Here is a 19,178-nt window from a genome sequence, read left to right as displayed (position 1 = left end):
CTGTTCTGTATCCAGTGCGGCGGCAGTTGTGATGCGGGGGAGACTTCTGTTCTGTGATAATTCTATGGATTCCGCCTCCTGGATGGATAAATATGAACATATATGAGTAATAACGAGTCCTTCTGATTAGTGGGATATTGTTAGAGGATTTCACCGGCTGCAATGAGGTTATTTGTTAGATAGGTGGGAGTTTCCTGGGTATTGCGCCTTAGTATTGAGCAGCACTCATCTAGTCTGTATATCTGTATGCGTTCATGATGAATTGTGCTTCTGTCTTCCACTTCTCTAGGATGGTGTCTTCTTATCTCGTACATCATGGCTACTGTTCCACAGCTGAGGCCTTTGCCAAGTCCACAGACCAGACTGTTCAAGAGGAACTGGCCTCCATTAAGAACAGACAGAGTAAGATGCCATCTCTGTGTATTACTAATAAGACGTAGTACCTGCCCCTTGTGTGCCGGATCTACACGCCGTAATCTTGCTCGCACACGAGATCGGACTACCTGCATTTCACCTGTACAGCCAACCATGTTACTGGAGGCTCTCGGATGAGGTCGAATGATTTCACACAATAGACAGCAGTAACTTCTGGGTCACATTTATTAAGCAAGGTCAGATTCTGTTTGACACTTGTATTCGGGACACGTCACGGTTAACCCTTTCAGGGCCATAGAAAAACAATTACAAATCACCGAGCACACTGAGGCCTTTTAGGTAAAGTTACCTAGAGTGACATGGTCGGGCATATGGATACCGGTTTAACATGACGATGCCTAGCATGAGTTTAACTAGACTCTGTTCAAAGTTCAGATAGCGTAAACGTCAGTGCATAGTGCTGGATATTATATGAATAATTAACAAATGATTGATTTTATTTACTAGGGATTCAGAAACTGGTGTTGGCAGGAAGAATGGGAGAAGCTATCGAAACCACACAGCAGCTGTACCCCAACCTGCTAGAAAGGAACCCTAATCTTTTCTTTACCTTAAAGTGAGTGTCCGCTTCATTCTGTGTTCTGCGTCTGACGACCGGCGTTATATGGGAGGTTTATAATGGGATATATTATATTCCGAAAAAAGTTAGAAGGAAGGGCCTGCTTTTTTTAATTTTTTTTTTACCCCCAAAAAGAACTCCACTTTCATCCGTTGTCTATGTCGGGGGTTGCAGTTCAGCCCTATGCACTTATAATGGCAATCCTATGCCATGGACCAGAGTGACCGTGTTTAAGGGAGCGGACCTTTGGACCTTTTTTCTACTTTTAGACCACCCCTTTCATGCATTATGGCTTAAAGGGGTTATGCAGCAATTTAAATTGTGTTCCGACAAGTGGTACCACAGCCTACTTTGTCAGTGATGTCATAGGAGACCGACGGCTGTCGCCCCATTAAAGTAATCGGGTATGTCCCTCTTTCTACCACTGCAACAGCGGTGATAGAAAGAGAACCTTGCCTAATTATTTGAGTGAGTCGTCAGCCCGTCGCTCTCCTATGATGTCGCCAACAATGGAGGCCACAATACCACATGACCTCTTGTCAGGACGCAACTGAAAATGGCGTCCCGTCACTGCGTGTTCCGGTAAGAAATTTTAAATCGACGGATAACCCTTTTTGACATGTATCTTCTTTTTTCAGATTTGGTAAAAGAAACAAAGTTTGCTTCTGTGTTAGCCAGTAGAGTAAAATGTTATCGTCCCGGTAAGAACAGTAAAGTAATCTTGTAGATGTGATCCTTCTAATGGTGAACAACAAAGAATGAGGGTGCAGCAGGTCTTCAAATGTACTGGGTATTCTTCATCGGGCTTCTAACAAGGTAGATCTGCAGAAGCATGTATATAAAAAAAGGGTCAATGCCTCTACAGCGCCACCTATTGGAAGGCAGCATTCCTGCAAGTCAATGCCGGAGCTTTTAACAGGCCGTGTAACAATGACTGGAATATAAGCCAAAGCCAGAAGGGAAATGTAACCGTAATGCAGACACAATCGGGTGATTGCCCCCCATCAGTGTGCAGTAGGGTTCTGGCTTGGCTAATGAGGCCTATAGACCTGTGTCAGGAAGGGTACACTAATGAGGACAATAGCCTCCAAATGGCCTGTCTGTTATGTGCGTGTATGTATATATAATAGATGTCTTCGGATCTATCTTGTTAGAAGTGTAATGAAGCACCCTAACTAGATTTGAGCTCGCTGTGACATCATTTCTTTCCGTTCGCCATTAAAGGTAGATCTACTAGAATACTTTGTTTCTCTTACTGAGAAAGTTTACAGTTTCCTTTTTTGGAGTCTTTTTTTTTATCAGCACGGACTTATAATGGTAATGGTGCGCATGAAAAGGGGCAATTTTTATACCCAACGTGTAACCAAAACCAGATCCCACAGCAAACGGCGAGAATATTTGTAGAACATAAGAGCCGACCGCTAGGACCTCCCGGACCCCCGTGTGACTGCTGACTAGGTGATAACTGCTGGGGCCGGTTTCCCCCTTTTTGGCCGTGTTTTAGCTGTCTTGTTTAGTTCTAACCACAACATAAGTGAGCGGTAAGTCTGCAGAGCTGTCTTGGATGCGTCCCGTATACTGATATATTCTCTCTACTGAATTCTTTCTTTTCAGAGTTAGGCAATTCATAGAAATGGTGAATGGGACAGACAGTGAAGTGAGATGTCTGGGAGGCCGCAGCCCTAAGTCACAAGATAGTTATTCAGGTAGGCCCGCACAAAGAGCCGCTACTTCTCTGAACTTTAGAAAGACTTTCTGCAAATGTCAATTTTAAGAGGTTCCTATATTGCCTGCTGTTTAAAGATGTTGTCCATTTGTAATACTTTAAGTAATAGGTCAGCAGTGGTCTGCCACCCCAGGCCCCTGCCAGTCAGCTGTTCGCCGGGCCTGTGTGCTTGTGCATCAAGTGAATTTCTGCTGGAAGGAGACAGCACTGTTCTCTCTGAAATGGTCAGGCTTGGTATTACAGACAAAGTTCCCACAGAAGCGAATGGGAGCTGTACCTGTAATACCAAGTCTGGCCACTGCAGAAAGAATGGTGCTGTCTGCTTACTGCAAAAACGGCCTCAGTGTATGAGCTCACTGGCCCAGTGAACAGCTGATCAACCCCTGCTGCCAATCTACTGTTAATGGGCTGGTCTAAGGGTAGGCCATCAATAGTTCACATGTGAACAAGCCCTTTAACCCCTTCCTGCTTCAGCCCTTTTTCATTTTTTTTTTTCATCCTACCTTTTAAAAAAAAAATTGCTTTTGAAAAATAAATATCATTTTTTCAGCGGCACCATTTAATACTATACGTATAATGTGTTAAACTGTGAGGTGAAATTAAAGAAAAAAAACTTTCAGCAGTTTTTTTTTGGGGGGGGGGGTACGGTGTTCATGATGCATTAAAAATGACATGTTCTCTTCATTCTGTGGATACAATTATGGCGATTATTTTTTCTGTTATACTAAATTAAAAAAAGAAAAAAGGCATTTTTAAAAAATTAACTAAAATTTAGCTTTCTGTCACCATCTTATGACCCCCATAACTTCATTTTTTTCATCGGTAGGCTGGGGTGAGAGCTTATTTTGTGCCCCGTGAGCTAACGCTTCTATTGGTACTATTTTTTGTGTACATTTAGACTTTTTAATATTTTTTATTTATTTTATTTTCATTCAATGGCGATTTTCTTGGCGATTTAAGGTGACCAAAAAAAGCGTAATTTTGACATCTGTATTTTTTTCTGATGGTCTTCATCTTGCGCTGACGATAATGTGCGATTTCAATAAATTGGATTTTTACAGACACGTTGGTACCAATTTTTTATTCTTTTCGACTGGGAACAAAGCCCCTGACTGCCATGATAACTGAAGGGCACAACGCAGAGATGGATAGTCTTTACTATAATTGTTAATTCCCATGCGGCTTGCATCCATCAGCAGTATGGAGAGATGTGCAGCTGAAGAGCCTTTATGCCTATACAAAAGAGCCAATTGGCTAACGAACAAGTGTTTGTAGACTGTCGGGGGGGGGGGGGGGGGGGAACCACATGGCCCGATGATCACATAAAGGGTGAAAGAGGGTGTTAAGATACACTATTACTTATAGATCTGTGGGAGTCCTCAGAATAAGGGTTATTTCCATCCTATAGAGTGATGGCATATTGCTATGCTATGCCATCACTTTGTGAGCGGTGGGGCTCGAACCTGTGGGACCCCCATTGATCCTGCGAATGAAGCGGTTGCAATGCCAATGTAGTGCTGTGGCCCCTCTAAGTGTTCTATGCAGTGCTCTCCGCCAACCAGCTGTGCAGAGCGCTGCATCCACCCTACATGCATCCCCTAGTGCTTCAGCGCAGCGCTATTTGCGCCACTTTTATTGAAGTGAAACCGCGTACCGCAGCACGCTACTCCCTGGGTTACCGAAACTGCGCAGCGCACTGTGCTATCTCCTTAACGCCCATTTACTTCAATGGATGTTTTGGAAACAGTGCTGCGTTGAATCGCTCATCCCTTCTAGACGTGTGGCCGATAACTCTAGCAGCGGTTTTCCATCTCAGCTATGAAAAGCCGAAATGCGGATACCCCGTTAATTCCTTTGTACCTGAGATGAGGGGTGTAAGGATTATCCAGAGAATGAACTATCATCCACTAATGGGTCACTAATATTTACGGCGTGTCTAAAAGTCAGATGTTGTCACAGCACAAATATGCGAACGCTGCGTGTGTGTATATATATATATATATATGTGTGTGTGTGTGTGTGTGTATATGTATATATATATATCGGGTTTTGGGAGTGTGTGAGAACGCCACAGTGATCCCCGTACCTGCGATGCGTAATGACTCGGCCGTCTGCTGTGTATCATTTCCGTGAACTGTTTCATTGTAGCGATTTGTTCTTTCCTCTTCAGCACTTAAAGCCTCGCCTTTTTTTTTTTTCTCTTCCAGGTTCTGATAGCAATTGCAGTAATGGTGTAATATCCAACAAAAGCCACCAGTCCCACAGTCGTAGTAAACACCAGCCTTCCAGCCTTAATGTAACAGAACTGAACAGTATAAACATGACTATGTCACAGCAGATTAACAGCTACACCAGGTACGGGGCTCAGGCTGAGAAGAAGCCGGCCATCTGATGGCCGCCGTTTCCTGAAATCTGCCAGCTTGGATTTGTGCAGCGACTACGGAGCAGCAGCTCTGACTCGTCTGTCGCTGCTGCGGGGATAGCCTCTCACGGAAGGCGTAATGATCAGGGTCTTATAGCTCAGGCTTGCTTTCATAGAGGACAATACAATAGCGCTATATGCTGGCTAAAGCCAGTACTGCATGAGGTGACATGTTGGATAGGCTCCGACAGCAGAGAGGCTGGCAATATACAGTAAGAGAACCCCGACGGACGTCTTCCAACATCGGAGCTGTACAGCCTTAAACCATAATGTCTTCAGAGGTCAGACAGTGGATTGGGAAGGGTTAATTGAATGGGAAACCACATAAGGTGACGAGTCACTTCTTGTTTTCTTTTCTGCGATGTGGATTTTGAATCCGCATCAGGAAAACCACTTTGCGAAGACGGGGACACGGATTCCCATTTAAGTCAACGAGATTCCTATTGAAAATGCATTTTGGCGCAGATTCCGAATTAAAATCCACAGTGTAAAAACAGCGGGGATCGCCATCATCAGAATTAATTAGATTTGTGACACACAGGAGATAAATGTTGATTCAGAAGGTTTTTTTTATCCTGCAGTGAAAATGTTGAAATATGGAAATGCCCCCAATTTTTTCTCCCTTCCTTTTCCTTTATAATTATGAACTCCACTTGTTCGCCCAGCCGTGCCAGTAATGCCATAAATTCACATGCTGATGGCTTGCTACTTTGGCTACTAGCCATTGATGCCCATCTGGCAGCTGCTGCTGGCACTACCTGGGCTGGTGGTCACAGGGGATGGGCTACGTTCTTCTAAGGTGTAGCAGGTCAGAGCTTAGTCCTCCTACCCTGGCCCATGTGACATGAGGCTATGTTGACATTTTGGTGTGGTTTTGCTGTAATATTGGCAAAAATACAGTAAAATCTGCGAAGATTTGCAAAAATTACTACAATGTGTGAACATGGCCTGAGCTATCGGCTTATACTTTTCCTGAATAGATGCAGAAAGTCATAGTGGGCAATCCGAAAATCAGATTGTAGGATTAAGGATTATATCTGATGTATGAGATGGCCAACTCGCCTGAGTTTAACGGTCAGGCCTCCGTGCTCCAGAATAAGACCAGCTCCATCAGGCCGTCTAGAGGAGGGGTCCCGCATCGGGAGAAACGGGATCTGTTGAAATCTATGTTGGATTGTGATATATTCTAAGAGCATCAGAAGTCCAAGCTCGTTCTGTCGCGGAACATCTTCTCTATATGGATTAAGGATTGTCGTTGTGTCTTTTGCCACTTTTTAGACGAGCCAATTCCCGTTTGCACGAGTGACGTTACTGCTAACCCATTCGCAGTCGTTCAGTCCGTTTAGACAGACAGATCATCATTGAGAATTTTTAATTTCTCGTTTAGTGCTTCACATTCTACGTTACACTCTGAGCGGGGAGCGTTTACACGAAGCCAACGAGCCGCCGATGATATTTATGCCGGCTGAAACTGAATGACTGACGAGAAGTGCACAATTCTCCTTCGTCATTAGCTTACGTTTAGACATAATAATTGCTCGCTTTCATTTGTTTGAGCAACAATCATTGCATGTAAACGGGCCAGAAGACCAGCATTATACCGGCCTCATACCATTTGCTTATATTGCTTATGTCTGCGGCATCTCGCCGTCGATCATCCACAGCACAGTTGTTTTTTTTTAGCTTTATTTTTCCCGTGCTGTCGCTTGGCAAGGACGCGAGTACCCGCAGCTCATCCGCAATGTTCACTGTGTATGGGCTGTGGGTCGGACGGCTTCCATTGGCTTCGATAGAGGCCATCTGCAGCATAATGGAGCGTACTGCACTTTTTTTTTCCCCCCTCTGATCGCGGAATACGCAATTCTTGTCTGCGAGTCTGAGCGAACTTACATGCTTTTTGCTGCGAACGCCAATCGTGTATTCCGCAATTTGAATCCGCCCGTGTGAGCCCAGCCTTGGATACTATCATTCTCAGGCTGATAAGTTTCATGCTGCCGTTAGTTAATCAGAACATTAAGGCTGCCTGTCCACAGCCATGGCTAGTGATATTCCACCGCAGGGTAGGAGGGGGGAGGAGCGCTGACAGGTCTCCGCAATGAGACTTTCTAATAGATGGTCTAATCACAGCATGCCGTGATTTTAATCCTGCAAGCGGAGAATCGCTATGATTCTCTGGTCGTGGCCGTCGGGCTGCGCTTTCCATGGGTAGCCTATGAAAAGCGTTCGCTGCGTTACCCGCAGCCGGATTATCACCCATGGATGACGCAGTGACATATCGCCCGTGGACAGCCAGCCCAACAGATGTAAGAAGGAGAATTTCTTTATGAAGCTTTGTTTACAAATCCCCTTTGAGTGATTACATCCATTTGCAACTGAAAATAAGACGATTTTTGGCAAGATTGTACTAAGACACTTGTTTTTTTCCCCCCTTTTCCTCCTTTTAGCAATGATGTAGAGATGGAGACTGATCACTACTCCAATGGTTTTGCCGCTGCTTCATCTAACGGATTTCTCAATGGCAGCACAAAGCATGACAACGAATTGGAAGAATGTGACACCGAAATGGGTTTGCTGTGATATTGATTTCCTTACCAACATTAGTGATAATGGGAAACCCCTTGGTATAGTGTGATGAGGGCGGCTCATGTTCTTGCCAATCCGATTCTGATTCCCATGTCTGGTTCACTTGTCTGAAGTCATCTTCTGGGTTAGGGCTGGAGAAATACGAGGAGCCCGGTAGCCAGTGGGCCCCGGCATTAGTTGCTGGATTCTCCTTTCTGTATTGTTTATTGCTGAGGCACTAAAGTCATCTGATTCCAGACGTCAGCAGTGTTTGGGCCAAACGCGTCCCCTCTTGTTCTGAGAGTCCAGTTAGCTCCCGACGATCACAGGGGTGATGACGATGCAGTAATGTAACTTGCTGCTTTTCCTTCTCGCAGAAGTAGATTCAACTCAGGTGAGACGCCAACTGTGCGGCGGAAGCCAGGCTGCTGTTGAGAGGATGATATGTTTTGGGAGAGAACTACAAGCCATGAGCGAGCAACTGAGGAGAGAACGTGGAAAAAATGCCACTAACAAGAATATGCTGAAGGTAAGTCGCCTCCAAGATCACTTCTGTCCTTCTGCACTTACATTTTATGCCCCCCCCCCCCCCCCCCCCCAACCCCGTCAGCTCCAGGGTTTAGTTCACAGATACCTGCGGATGACACTTTGCGCTCACACACTGCATCACAATGTGCACTAAGGCCACTTTCACGCGGATTTAAGCCGCACCGGAGGATCGCAACCTCACAGAAGGGATGGGAGGCTTTTTTGACATCCGCGGGTACATCACACTTTCACGATATTGGGCCAAGTTTCGCAGTCCTCTATTGTGTTCACCTGTGTGTACGAAGCCTAAAGCCTGGCTCACACAAGCAGGTCGGATTCTGCATGCAGGAGGCCCGCAGAGGATTCCAGCTGTGAGCCCAGCCGGTGAGCCTGCGTACATTAATTAATTGCATTGCGCATGACTGCGGAGGCTTGCCAGCGGTCTTGCACAGTATAGGGTGTTTTTTTTGTATTTCCCGCGCCGCTGCTTAGCAATGACACGGGTACCCGCAGTCATGCACAATGTTAATTGCGTATGGTCTGTGGGCCGCACACCTCCGTTGACATCAATGGAGGCCGTCTGTGCGGATTCCGCTGTGGGGTAGAGCATGCTGCAACTTTTCTTCCACTTGCGGAATACGCAACTCATATCTGCGAGTGTGAAGGAAAATTTGAAAATGCATGCCCTTCAGTGCCCGCACCTTACCATGAATCCGGATCGCAGGATCCCTAATTTAAATGCAGCGGTGTGAGCCCGGCCTAATAATAAGTATAGTCTGTAGATGGACCAGCATTGCTTGTGTGTTCTCTTCCAGCCTGTCACGGGCTACTCTTCTGGTTCGCCTTGTATACAGATCATTCTCCTCTACGTGTCATTATTTATTTGCATTGTATATATTGTATTTGTTCTCTCTATGAACAGGACGCATTTAGTTTACTTGCATACTCCGACCCCTGGAACAGCCCAGTTGGTTACCAGCTTGATCCTATACAGAGAGAACATGTGTGCTCATCTCTCAATAGTGCAATACTAGGTAAGAAATGCTCCATACACAGACCAGCCGGACACGCTTCTCACTAATTACGTTAACTTCTGCAAAAAAAAAAAATATATATATATATATATATATGGTTAATACAGCTGACATAATGTATGCAGAGGATGTGGATGAAGGGAAGGGGGGAATAGTGGAACTTTGGTTCCCTCTCTTAGTTCCCAAAAGCAAGGTGAAACTTTTTTTTTAACTGTGTCCTACCAGCTGCACGCGCCTCAGCGTGCGCTTACGTTCGCTCTTGCCATCTCCCAGCAGACGCCGCACGCTTTTTAAGCACGAAGCCTGATTTTCTTTATACAGTAGTTTGTCATGTCCCGACTTTGGTTACCATGGAAACTGTCTGAGAATTCTGCCAAATTGAATGCAAAATAGTGGTGTACGTGTGATGTGAGCAGTGAGGGGGATGTCTGCTCGGGCACAAGCAGCCGCACGTCCACGGATTGCACGCAGGCAGGCTTTTGACTACTTAGAATGTAGCGTATTTCCGTTTACATTATAGTCCTGGATCGGACAGGATACGCTCCTCGGCTCAATCCACGTTTTAACGATAGACGAACTTTGCGGTCCATCAGCTATTACAATGTGTTAGACTAAACAGAACAGTGAATAGGGCAAAATGATTGGCTTATCTGTGGCACACGCCACGGTCGGTACATCACCCGGTCTGATATGACGTGTAGCCCCCCTGATGCCCCTCTGTAACTATTAGTTTGTGGCACTTAAGGTCCGTTTACACCAAACGATTATCGCTTAGGCGAGTAAAGGATGGCAGAGTTCGCTCATTCGCTCTTGTTTATACAAGCAGATACATCATTGGCGCGGTCAAACGAGAAATCGTTTAGTCGCTCACATTGGCTGTATAAGTGACTGAGAAGGGCTGAACGAGCGCTGCCTAAACAGAACGATAAGTGAACGAGCCGACAGTGGTACTGCAGAAAATAGACGACGAAGGAAAAGTGAGCGATTATCCTTCATCCGGTCTTGGTGCATTTTTAGACTAAACTATAATCATTCACTTTTCATTCATCCGGTCTTGATTTGCGTTTAGACTGAAGATTATCGTTCACTTTCACTTGTTTTGAAGGATAATCATTAGAGATGAGCGAGTATACTCGCTAAGGCAAACTACTCGAGCGAGTAGTGCCTTATTAGAGTACCTGCCCGCTCGTCTCTAAAGATTCGGGGGGCGGGGAGCGGCAACGGAGGAACGGAGGGGAGATCTCTCTCTCCCTCCCCCCCCCCCCCCCCCCCCGCTCCCCCCTGCTCACTGCCGCAACTCACCTGTCACCCTCGCCGGCAGCCGAATCTTTAGAGACGAGCGGGCAGGTACTCGAATAAGGCACTACTCGCTCCAGTAGTTTGCCTTATCAAGTATGCTCGCTCATCTCTAATAATCATCTGTCTAAAAGGGCCGTTCTACGTGTTGTGTGAGAGTGCCTCCCCTTCAGGCATCCAGCGCCTCCTCTCTAGCTTCTCTTGGCCCAGCCGCTGCCTGCCTGAACCCATCTGTAAGGACTTTTGTTACTACTGAGGCAATCCCCACCATACACCTTCCTCTCACAGCCCCCTTTACTCTAAACCTACTCTAAGCGAGTGAATGGAGGAAGTTGGTAGTGTCTGCAACCACCACCATATACCCCCTCTCTTATAGGGTATGATCAGAGTGAAGCTATGCTCTTGGGGCCCTCAACATACAACCTGGCTCTGAACACCCCATAAGAGAGTGCAATGTATGGTGGGGTTTGTAACTGTAAGGTCACTCTTGCACATGCACCCGGAAAAATGCTGCGATTTCAATCGTGCATTTTGCCGCAATTTTACTTACATTTTTGGACACAGGTAACTGCCTCCGACAAGGAGATTTAGCGCACCCCATCATTGTGATGAGTGACTGTAAATCCGGTAAAATAGAGCAGATAGCGCTCGAAAATCATGGCGTTAAGCGCTATCATTGAGCACACGTCTGCAAGGCCCCATTGAAATGGGAGCGTTATACCACGGTGTTCATAAAGTAGTGTGTTCACTATCCTCACAATTCGAGAACAGGGGCTCCGCATCCCCCAGCGTGAATGTAGTAGAAGCCGAGGATGCACACTGTCACGCCATTCATCCTTATGGAGCTGGTGGTTGCTGGAGATGGCTGAGCGCTTGTACACCGCTATCTCCAGCAGCGCCATAGAGAATGGGGCAGCAGCACGGTGCTCAGCCACAGCTCCGTAGTTCTCTACAGTTAAATATCTTCCTCTTGGGTGGCTTCACGCGACCATAATTCGCTACGTGCCGCCCGCATGAGCGAGTACATAGTGACATTGCGTACTTGCTACGTGCCGACGATCATCATGCACCATCTTGTGTATGCGCACGTGATACGCTCCAAGCTAGAACGTGCTGTAATCTCTATTGTGCGTGTATTTCATGCCATATGTGTGAGCAGCAGCACGGGCGCCCATGTCAGGCTGATACAGCGCATTCCTCTCGTAGAACCCCCTGTAACCGTACGTTGGTGTGAAGAAGCCCATGTTGTCCTCAGTAGCTCCTAACCATATTTTGTTTCCTTCCCTAGATATTCACAACCTGCCAAAGCAGCCGCCCCTGTCCCTGGCTTTGGAACAAGCTGCGCAGTGTCTAGAGATGATGGCGCACTCCGGCATCGGTTCCTGTGCTTTCGCCAGGTTGAGTGATTACTTACATTAGCTATGCAGTAGAAGAAGTCAACCAACTACAGGCAGTATGGAAATACTGTCAGACACATAGACCAGCTCTAGTTACTTGGAACTCATTTGTTTCCTTTATTACGTTTGTAACGAGCACATCCCCTATCATTTCTTTGACTTTAAATAGCCTTTTCTTTTTTTTTTAATTCGTATTTAATTCAGTTTTCCGAGGATGTTGCGATGTAATTCTGGTTTGCCATACCAGCAATAATTTGATTTGACTCTATTAATCTATGTTAATCCTCTTTACAATCCGTGAGGTACAGTGAAGAATAACCAATCACAGGGCGACGCTAACCTACATGCAACGTGCTTGCAGCGGTCCTGTGGGGGGTTTGTTTGTTTTAGTATTACTTTGGGATGCGTTCTAGACACTTCAAGGCTGTGCGGCGAGAATCCTTGTGATTACAGGCTACGCCCTGAGTTTTTTTTAGTTTTTTTTTCCATTGCAAAGTTTCATGGCCTCTCGAGATTTTCACTGGCCAAACTGCATAACTTGAACCTGCACGCGCTGTGGCCGAGGTCACAGGACATATATAATACTTCCCCGAGACTGCCGGTGTACAGGTTGTGTATGGCATGTCTCCTACGTAGACTTCAATCTGCTTCTGTTTTTTCTCACAGAGGGCGCAGTTTTAAAATTGTAATGACATACGGTGTAGACTGCAGAGTTTCCCAGCTGTGTCATAAAAACTTGAAATGCCCCCAAAAGAGTGTTGTGTATTTTTTTTATTTTTTTTTTTCTTCTTTTTTTTTTTAATCTGCACCTCAAAAACTTTCTCTATAGTCCCAGGATGCGTTGATATGGCCAGCTTCAACATTTGTACTTGCTATGGGCTGTGTCATTGTTTTTCTTTTTTTTCCTGTTGTGTGATGATCTCTTTATTGTAACATGTCAGCACAGCGTGTGACGTGAAGAACTCTTTACTACTTCTGTGACAACAGGATGGCTTCTTCACACTATAATACATAGGGATTGGTGTGTCTTTAATCATTTATTTATAGAAAAGAACCAAATATTTAGTCTTCTTCTTCTAGGTATCTTAATTTCACCTTTGTACACTTTAATTTTTAAGTGCTAAAATATTGAATTAAAATGTAACTGTACTTAAATTAATCTGCCAATAAAAATTTAATTCGGAAACAAAAATAAATCTGGTGTGTTTTTTTGGGGTTTTTTTTTTTATTGAGTTTATAGCAATCCATTGAGAACTAGATGGATGGAGGAGTGACTGCTGGTATTCTAAAATAGTAAGGTGTGCAAGGCCTTGTAAGAGGTCAGACTACTAGGACTATTACCTTTCAATTGGTGGTGCTGTAGAGGGGTTTTACCATATCTAACTTGCATAAGCAATTTCCCATAGGAGCATGCATGGCCTTATACAGGGGGTGGAGAAAAATATTGAAACACCGTACGAAATGCATGCCTTAAATATTACATGGGATTATAAATCGCATTTCAATTAGATGTGTAAAGACCGATTTTTAAGTGGAGGTAATATGACACAGATGCTGCCGGGCAGAAGTGAAAATCTGCCCGAGCAACAAGGCTCCATTGGTCACGGGTTTGAGTGCTGTTACCAGCTGGCTCCCAAAACCATCCAGAGCAGGGCAAGAGGTGAAGTAAAAACAAATTTGGTGGAAAAGCTCTCAGCCAAGCAGGAGTCAAAAGGGCAGCTTAGTGCTAATGATTAAAATCCCATGCATTTCTTACGGCGTTTCCATATTTTTGTCTACCCCTGTAAAGGTACATTTACACACACAGGTGATCGCTCAAAATTCATCAGAAACTGACAGTTGTGAGCAATCATTTTGCATGGGTACTAATGGGCTAAATCAGCCCTTTAGTACTTCATTGCATGTATTTAGAGAACAGCGGGTGGTCTGTTCTCTAAATACATTGCTATTGTTCTCCAGCAGGACAGTGGCTGTTTAACAGCTGTTAAAGAATGTTATCAGCTCTGCCCACGGAGAACTCAGCGTGCGGTCCGTCTTATCTTATCGTCCTGAGCGACGAGGATTTCATATGGACCTGAACTCAGTGATGGATGAAAAGTGCAGGATGGGCGCACATTTACTCACATGATTATCGCTCACTTGCTAGGTACTCTTCATATAGAGAAACTGTACCCTTCCTGAAACTAGTACCACAAATGTTTGTATGTATGTTCCCTTCACACACACTTATCTGGTGCCTCTTTTTTTATTGTTCTGTCCAGTGTTTCCCCTTTACAGGATTTAGACGTAAAGCCTCATGGAATCACAAGGAGTTAAAATGTGAATTTAAAAAAAAATATTTTTCATGCTTTTACCAAATGGAAGATACATTCTCTAATCCATTGGTATGCTAACATTCATTGGTGTATGGCACCATTTCAGCAGTCCCCATGTGAATAACGTGCCACGTCCGCAGGCAGCCTGGATCTGTAACGCATACTGTGGGGACAACAGATCTACTGTGACACTGATACCGGGCTGCTCCCCTGCATAGAACAAACAAGCGGTGTCACCGTGACTCACACAGTTGGCTGCTGTGCCCGAGCTCTTATGGTAGTTTACGGACTCCTGCCCTATGATGGCAGCTGCTTCTGCAAAAGCAAACACTATGAAGCATCATGATGAAACTGGCCTGTGCCATCCAGATAGCAGGTGCTTCCTAGGGCCTTTACAACCTGGAACTGGTGGTCTTACGTCCTGTTATTTCAGGGGTGGACGCAGACAGCCCTCCGTGTAGGAACAGGGTATAGGCCCTTGCTCCTTACTAGCTCACTATAGACCCAAGCCTTACATCGCGCATTTCGGTTTTGCAAAAAAAAATATAGAACGTGTTCTATTTTTATTCATATTTGCACACCAAAGCTCCCATAGAAGTCAATGGGGGTGCACAAATGCGCACGCAATAGGCAAGAAGACATGTTGAACACAGCGAAAAAGAAAGCGCCTGGAATTCATTAGTCATTTCAAACAGTGCGTCTTTATTTGCATGTGCAAAAGAACATGGCTTGTGGGTACGAAAATGCTATGCTTACGTGCGCAAATGCACTTCTGCTCTTGTGCAATCCGCCAGTAATTGTCAGCAGTGCACTTTGTTCATTACGTGCAAATAAATGTGGCAGTGGGCTTCCTAAGGCTAACTTCACACAGGCGAGTGCAATATCCGTCTGTGACTCACAGCCCAATATCGTGCTCGCCAACATGCGATTTCCCAGGATTTGTTACGTGGTTTTAATGTCAACCCGCTTCGCATGACTTTGGGGAGGTACTGCTCCTCTGGCGCAGCTGTCAGCTGAGTTTCTCTTATTATTTTCAATGGGGAAACCTCGCACGGCATGCACCTAGCACGCGGTGCGATGCTGCTGTCGATTCCATTGAAAACGATGGGAGACGCGATCGACGGCACGCACAAATATCGTGATTTTTCTCGCCCAAGTAAAGCCATCCTAAGGCAGTATTTTCCCACAAAGTGATTCTATGATGATTTTGCACATTAGAAATGCTGCTGATAATCACATCCGTTTTTACTGTGAAACCGCGCAGTTTAGTGATTTGGGTCTCAGCCAACCAACCTCTACAGGTGAAGCACGTGATTTATACAGGTTTCACCTGTAGGGGCGGACAGGCTCGAAGAAACAGAGGCACAGTCCAACTGGCCGAGTTCCCCACCGCTGTACCGATTGCACATGTGTCCCCCAGCGTTGTAGCCACGTGCCTCGTCGCTGGTCAATTAGGAAAGCATACTGAAATACCCCCATTATTGTGGACTCCATTCGGGCTTCTTTTAAACGCGGTGAGGAAGAGGTGGAGGTGAAAGATCCTCTTTAATAAAGAATGAGGGCGCTTAGAAATGTAACCACTCCACATATTGGGAGATCTGATCTTTGAAGCGCTCACTTGAACTCCCACACCAAGGATGCTCGGGTATCGCTATCCCCATATTACTGTAAGCTTAGAAGTAACGCCGCAGGCACCAGCCTGCCAGACTGAGGAATGTGCTTAGCTGTTTCCATGCATGTTGGTGATTTACTATCAGAAGCTGGAAGACCCAAGCTGACAAGTGGCCGGTTCGGATCAGTATTAGTAAGCCAAAAGCAGTAGAACCTGCAGAGAAGGTATAATGGCAACATTTGTCGTGGTTAGAGCGGCTCCTGGTTCAGCTTACAAATATGGACTAAACTACAGCCTTGTGAAGTGTCTGCGGGCTACTATGCGCAGATATAATAGGGCTTTGTACAACCCCTGGGTGGTTTCACATCTGCGCTGGAACCTCCATTCGGAGTTTCCGTTGCAGATGCAGTACAGAATACTGGATGACATAGCGCTGCATGCAGGGCTTTTATTTCAGGCTAAATGGCGTCCTGCTGACTGGAAACCGAACGGACCCGAATATAGTCCATGGGGTCCGTTCAGTTCTGTACCAACATGGAGCAATTCAGCAAGGAAACCAGAACCACACTATGGTGGCCAAAGCCAGACAGTACCTACAGGTGTCTGTGGGGCCCTACTCTTAGGTTGCATTCACATGGCCGTATGCATATTGCAGCCAATGACTATGCAGCATATTCACGGGCTGATATACGCTGGTACCTGAGTGTATTAGCACATGAACCAGTCAAAATCCTTTTAACTGTACAAATATCGCGTGGGTTAAAAAAAACAAAACACAAAGATGGGTCCTATCTTTTCTCATGCGTAGCATTAATGAGCGAGAGTCCCGACAGTGAACAAAGACATTGAAAACAATGGTAAACACGTGTTGATCCTCCAATGCAGCTGACTGCTGCGCCGGAGGTTCGCAACCTCACAGAAGCGACGGCTTTTTTGGCAGAGAAATGCCTCGTATTTGTGAAAAAATTGCACGTTCGCGAGCTCGGGAACCTTGGTTTCTGATGAGTGCACTCTTCAAGAGTTTTGCAGGCAAGGAGATTACATTTTCTTTCACGGTTCGCCTGTCACAGCTTCCTGAACCAAACGCTGGTACCATGAAATAAATTGTGGACTGTACTGTTAGCCAATTCATCAATGTGAGGCAGAGGGGAAGGGGTTAAAAATGTGTGCACTTTACTCTAAAGTGTATGCTATGTCAGGAGGGGGTGCAGACTCTCCCCCCGGAAATTCTGCAGCATTTACAATAGTAGCAAAGTGCATGAGAAGGAAATCGACTTGCGGTACAGAATTCAATTCGGCAGCAAGTCAATTTCACCACTGTTGCCGCTGCGGAACTCGCCTCTGCTCAATGAGGGGAATTCTACATCGAAATATACAATAAAACCCGCACTAAATGGTGCCGATTTGAAGGCAGGCTTACCGCTGCTGATCTGCAGCCAAATACCCACTGTGGACACGCCGCTGCAAATCAGCCCCGTGTGGACCAGCCTAAAAGTTCCTCCCCCTCCTCTGATGTCACTACAGGACGCATGAGGAAAGTACAACCCCCTACTAGTTTTTTCCTGTGCACTCAAAGCTTGGTTGCCATTACGAACACAGGATCGAAGCAATGAAGTCCCAATGCTGGTACCAGGTCCAGAGCTTGTTAGGGTGGGTGCCGGCTGTGGGGGACACAGCAGAAGAATAGCTGTAAGTATACATCAGTTCTGGAAAATGGCACCCAAACCTGGATGTATATTTACGATGGGCGGTCCTGAAGTGCTTAGAGATGACCTGTTAGATCTTCACCATGTCTATTCTTTGTAGATACTTCTCCACAAGATACCAAGTCTGGTGCATCTTTTCTTAGAATGCCCTATTGTTCCGTTCTTCCCCCTTTACGCATAAACTGACAACAGGGTCTTCCCAGGATCCATACAGACTAAGGGCTCATCCACACGAGTATTCCCACAGTATATTAAACAAGCACATTTTGCGTGCATAATACACACTGAACCGAACCCATTGGTTTCACTGCATTCCTTCACGAGTATTTTTTTTTTTTTTCACGCAATGTACTATGACAAAGAAATACGTGACATGACCTATCTTGTACACATTTGCGCACAAGAGCCCATTGAAATCAATGGGCTTGCGTAAATGCACACAAAATGTGGAATAAGCCTGCAAATATGCACAAAATCACTGATTTTGTACTTTCTTTTTTTTCGCACAAACACACGATGTATTTGCGTATACAAATGCTGACTGAATGGAGGCAGAGCGTCCTGGAGGGGGTCTTCCTGCACGGAGGCGGAAGCGTCCTGGAGGGGGTCTTCCTGCACAGAGGCAGAAGCGTGCTGGAGGGGTCTTCCTGCACGGAGGCGGAGCGTCCTGGAGGGGGTCTTCCTGCACGGAGGCGGAGCGTGCTGGAGGGGGTCTTCCTGCACGGAGGCGGAGCGTGCTGGAGGGGGTCTTCCTGCACGGAGGCGGAGCGTGCTGGAGGGGGTCTTCCTGCACGGAGGCGGAAGCGTGCTGGAGGGGGTCTTCCTGCACGGAGGCGGAAGCGTGCTGGAGGGGGTCTTCCTGCACGGAGGCGGAAGCGTGCTGGAGGGGGTCTTCCTGCACGGAGGCGGAAGCGTGCTGGAGGGGGTCTTCCTGCACGGAGGCGGGAGCGTGCTGGAGGGGGTCTTCCTGCACGGAGGCGGGAGCGTGCTGGAGGGGTCTTCCTGCACGTGAAGCAGCCCTAAAGCGGGGCCTTTAAATGCGCCAGTTTTATCATAGTAGCTCTTTTAGACTACCTATTAGTTTGCACTAAAAATTGCACCCAAATTTGAGAACTTTGCAGCAACTTGGCGAAATTCTAGTCACACGCCTTGTTTAGACAAGTCGGAAAAAATGCCCAAAAGTATCTTTACAAAACATAGTAAATGTGGTGCAAACATGCAGGACAGCTTAGCGTAACTAGCGCCAGAAACCTGTCGTATTCTGAACAGTAAATAACCGCCGCGAACGTTGCTGTTCCTCTAAACAAGTCACGACTGTTCGGGTGTCACATTTCTGTATTGATTTGTGTTTTATGCAGAACTCACACTGCAATTATTGGAGCAGCAAGACACAATTCAAGCTGCTTACAGCAGATCTGGCAGACCGCCCAAACACAATCCTGTGCCCGTAGATTGAGCAAGCAAAAAAAAAATCTAAGTATGTGAGCCGCCTTCAGCGCTCCATCTGCTAGGCTGTGCTTAACCGCTTATCTCCAACATCTTCCGGGAGGTCAGCGGAGGGCAGCAGGTCTATTCTCAGGCAGGAG

At 46.1% G+C, this 19,178-nt stretch overlaps 1 protein-coding gene across 1 annotated transcript in view; it reads left to right on the top strand.

Annotated features, from left to right (window-relative positions):
- Window positions 1-13,149, top strand: part of RANBP9 (RAN binding protein 9) — a 57,164-nt gene extending 44,015 nt beyond the window's left edge. Inside the window, exons 7-14 of the mRNA XM_066579383.1 lie at window positions 290-402; window positions 883-991; window positions 2,609-2,700; window positions 4,928-5,075; window positions 7,587-7,708; window positions 8,082-8,233; window positions 9,155-9,266; window positions 11,851-13,149. Of these exons, the coding sequence (XP_066435480.1) occupies window positions 290-402; window positions 883-991; window positions 2,609-2,700; window positions 4,928-5,075; window positions 7,587-7,708; window positions 8,082-8,233; window positions 9,155-9,266; window positions 11,851-11,981 (979 nt within the window). The 3' untranslated portion in view covers window positions 11,982-13,149. The remainder of the gene's footprint in view (window positions 1-289; window positions 403-882; window positions 992-2,608; window positions 2,701-4,927; window positions 5,076-7,586; window positions 7,709-8,081; window positions 8,234-9,154; window positions 9,267-11,850) is intronic.
- Window positions 13,150-19,178: the final 6,029 nt, after the last annotated feature.

Source organism: Eleutherodactylus coqui, chromosome 9 (genome assembly GCF_035609145.1).
Source record: "Eleutherodactylus coqui strain aEleCoq1 chromosome 9, aEleCoq1.hap1, whole genome shotgun sequence".
In the NCBI taxonomy this organism is placed as follows: Eukaryota; Metazoa; Chordata; class Amphibia; order Anura; family Eleutherodactylidae; genus Eleutherodactylus; species Eleutherodactylus coqui.
The sequence above is the reverse complement of the archived record's forward strand: the minus strand, read 5'-3'. Positions and strand labels throughout refer to the sequence as shown.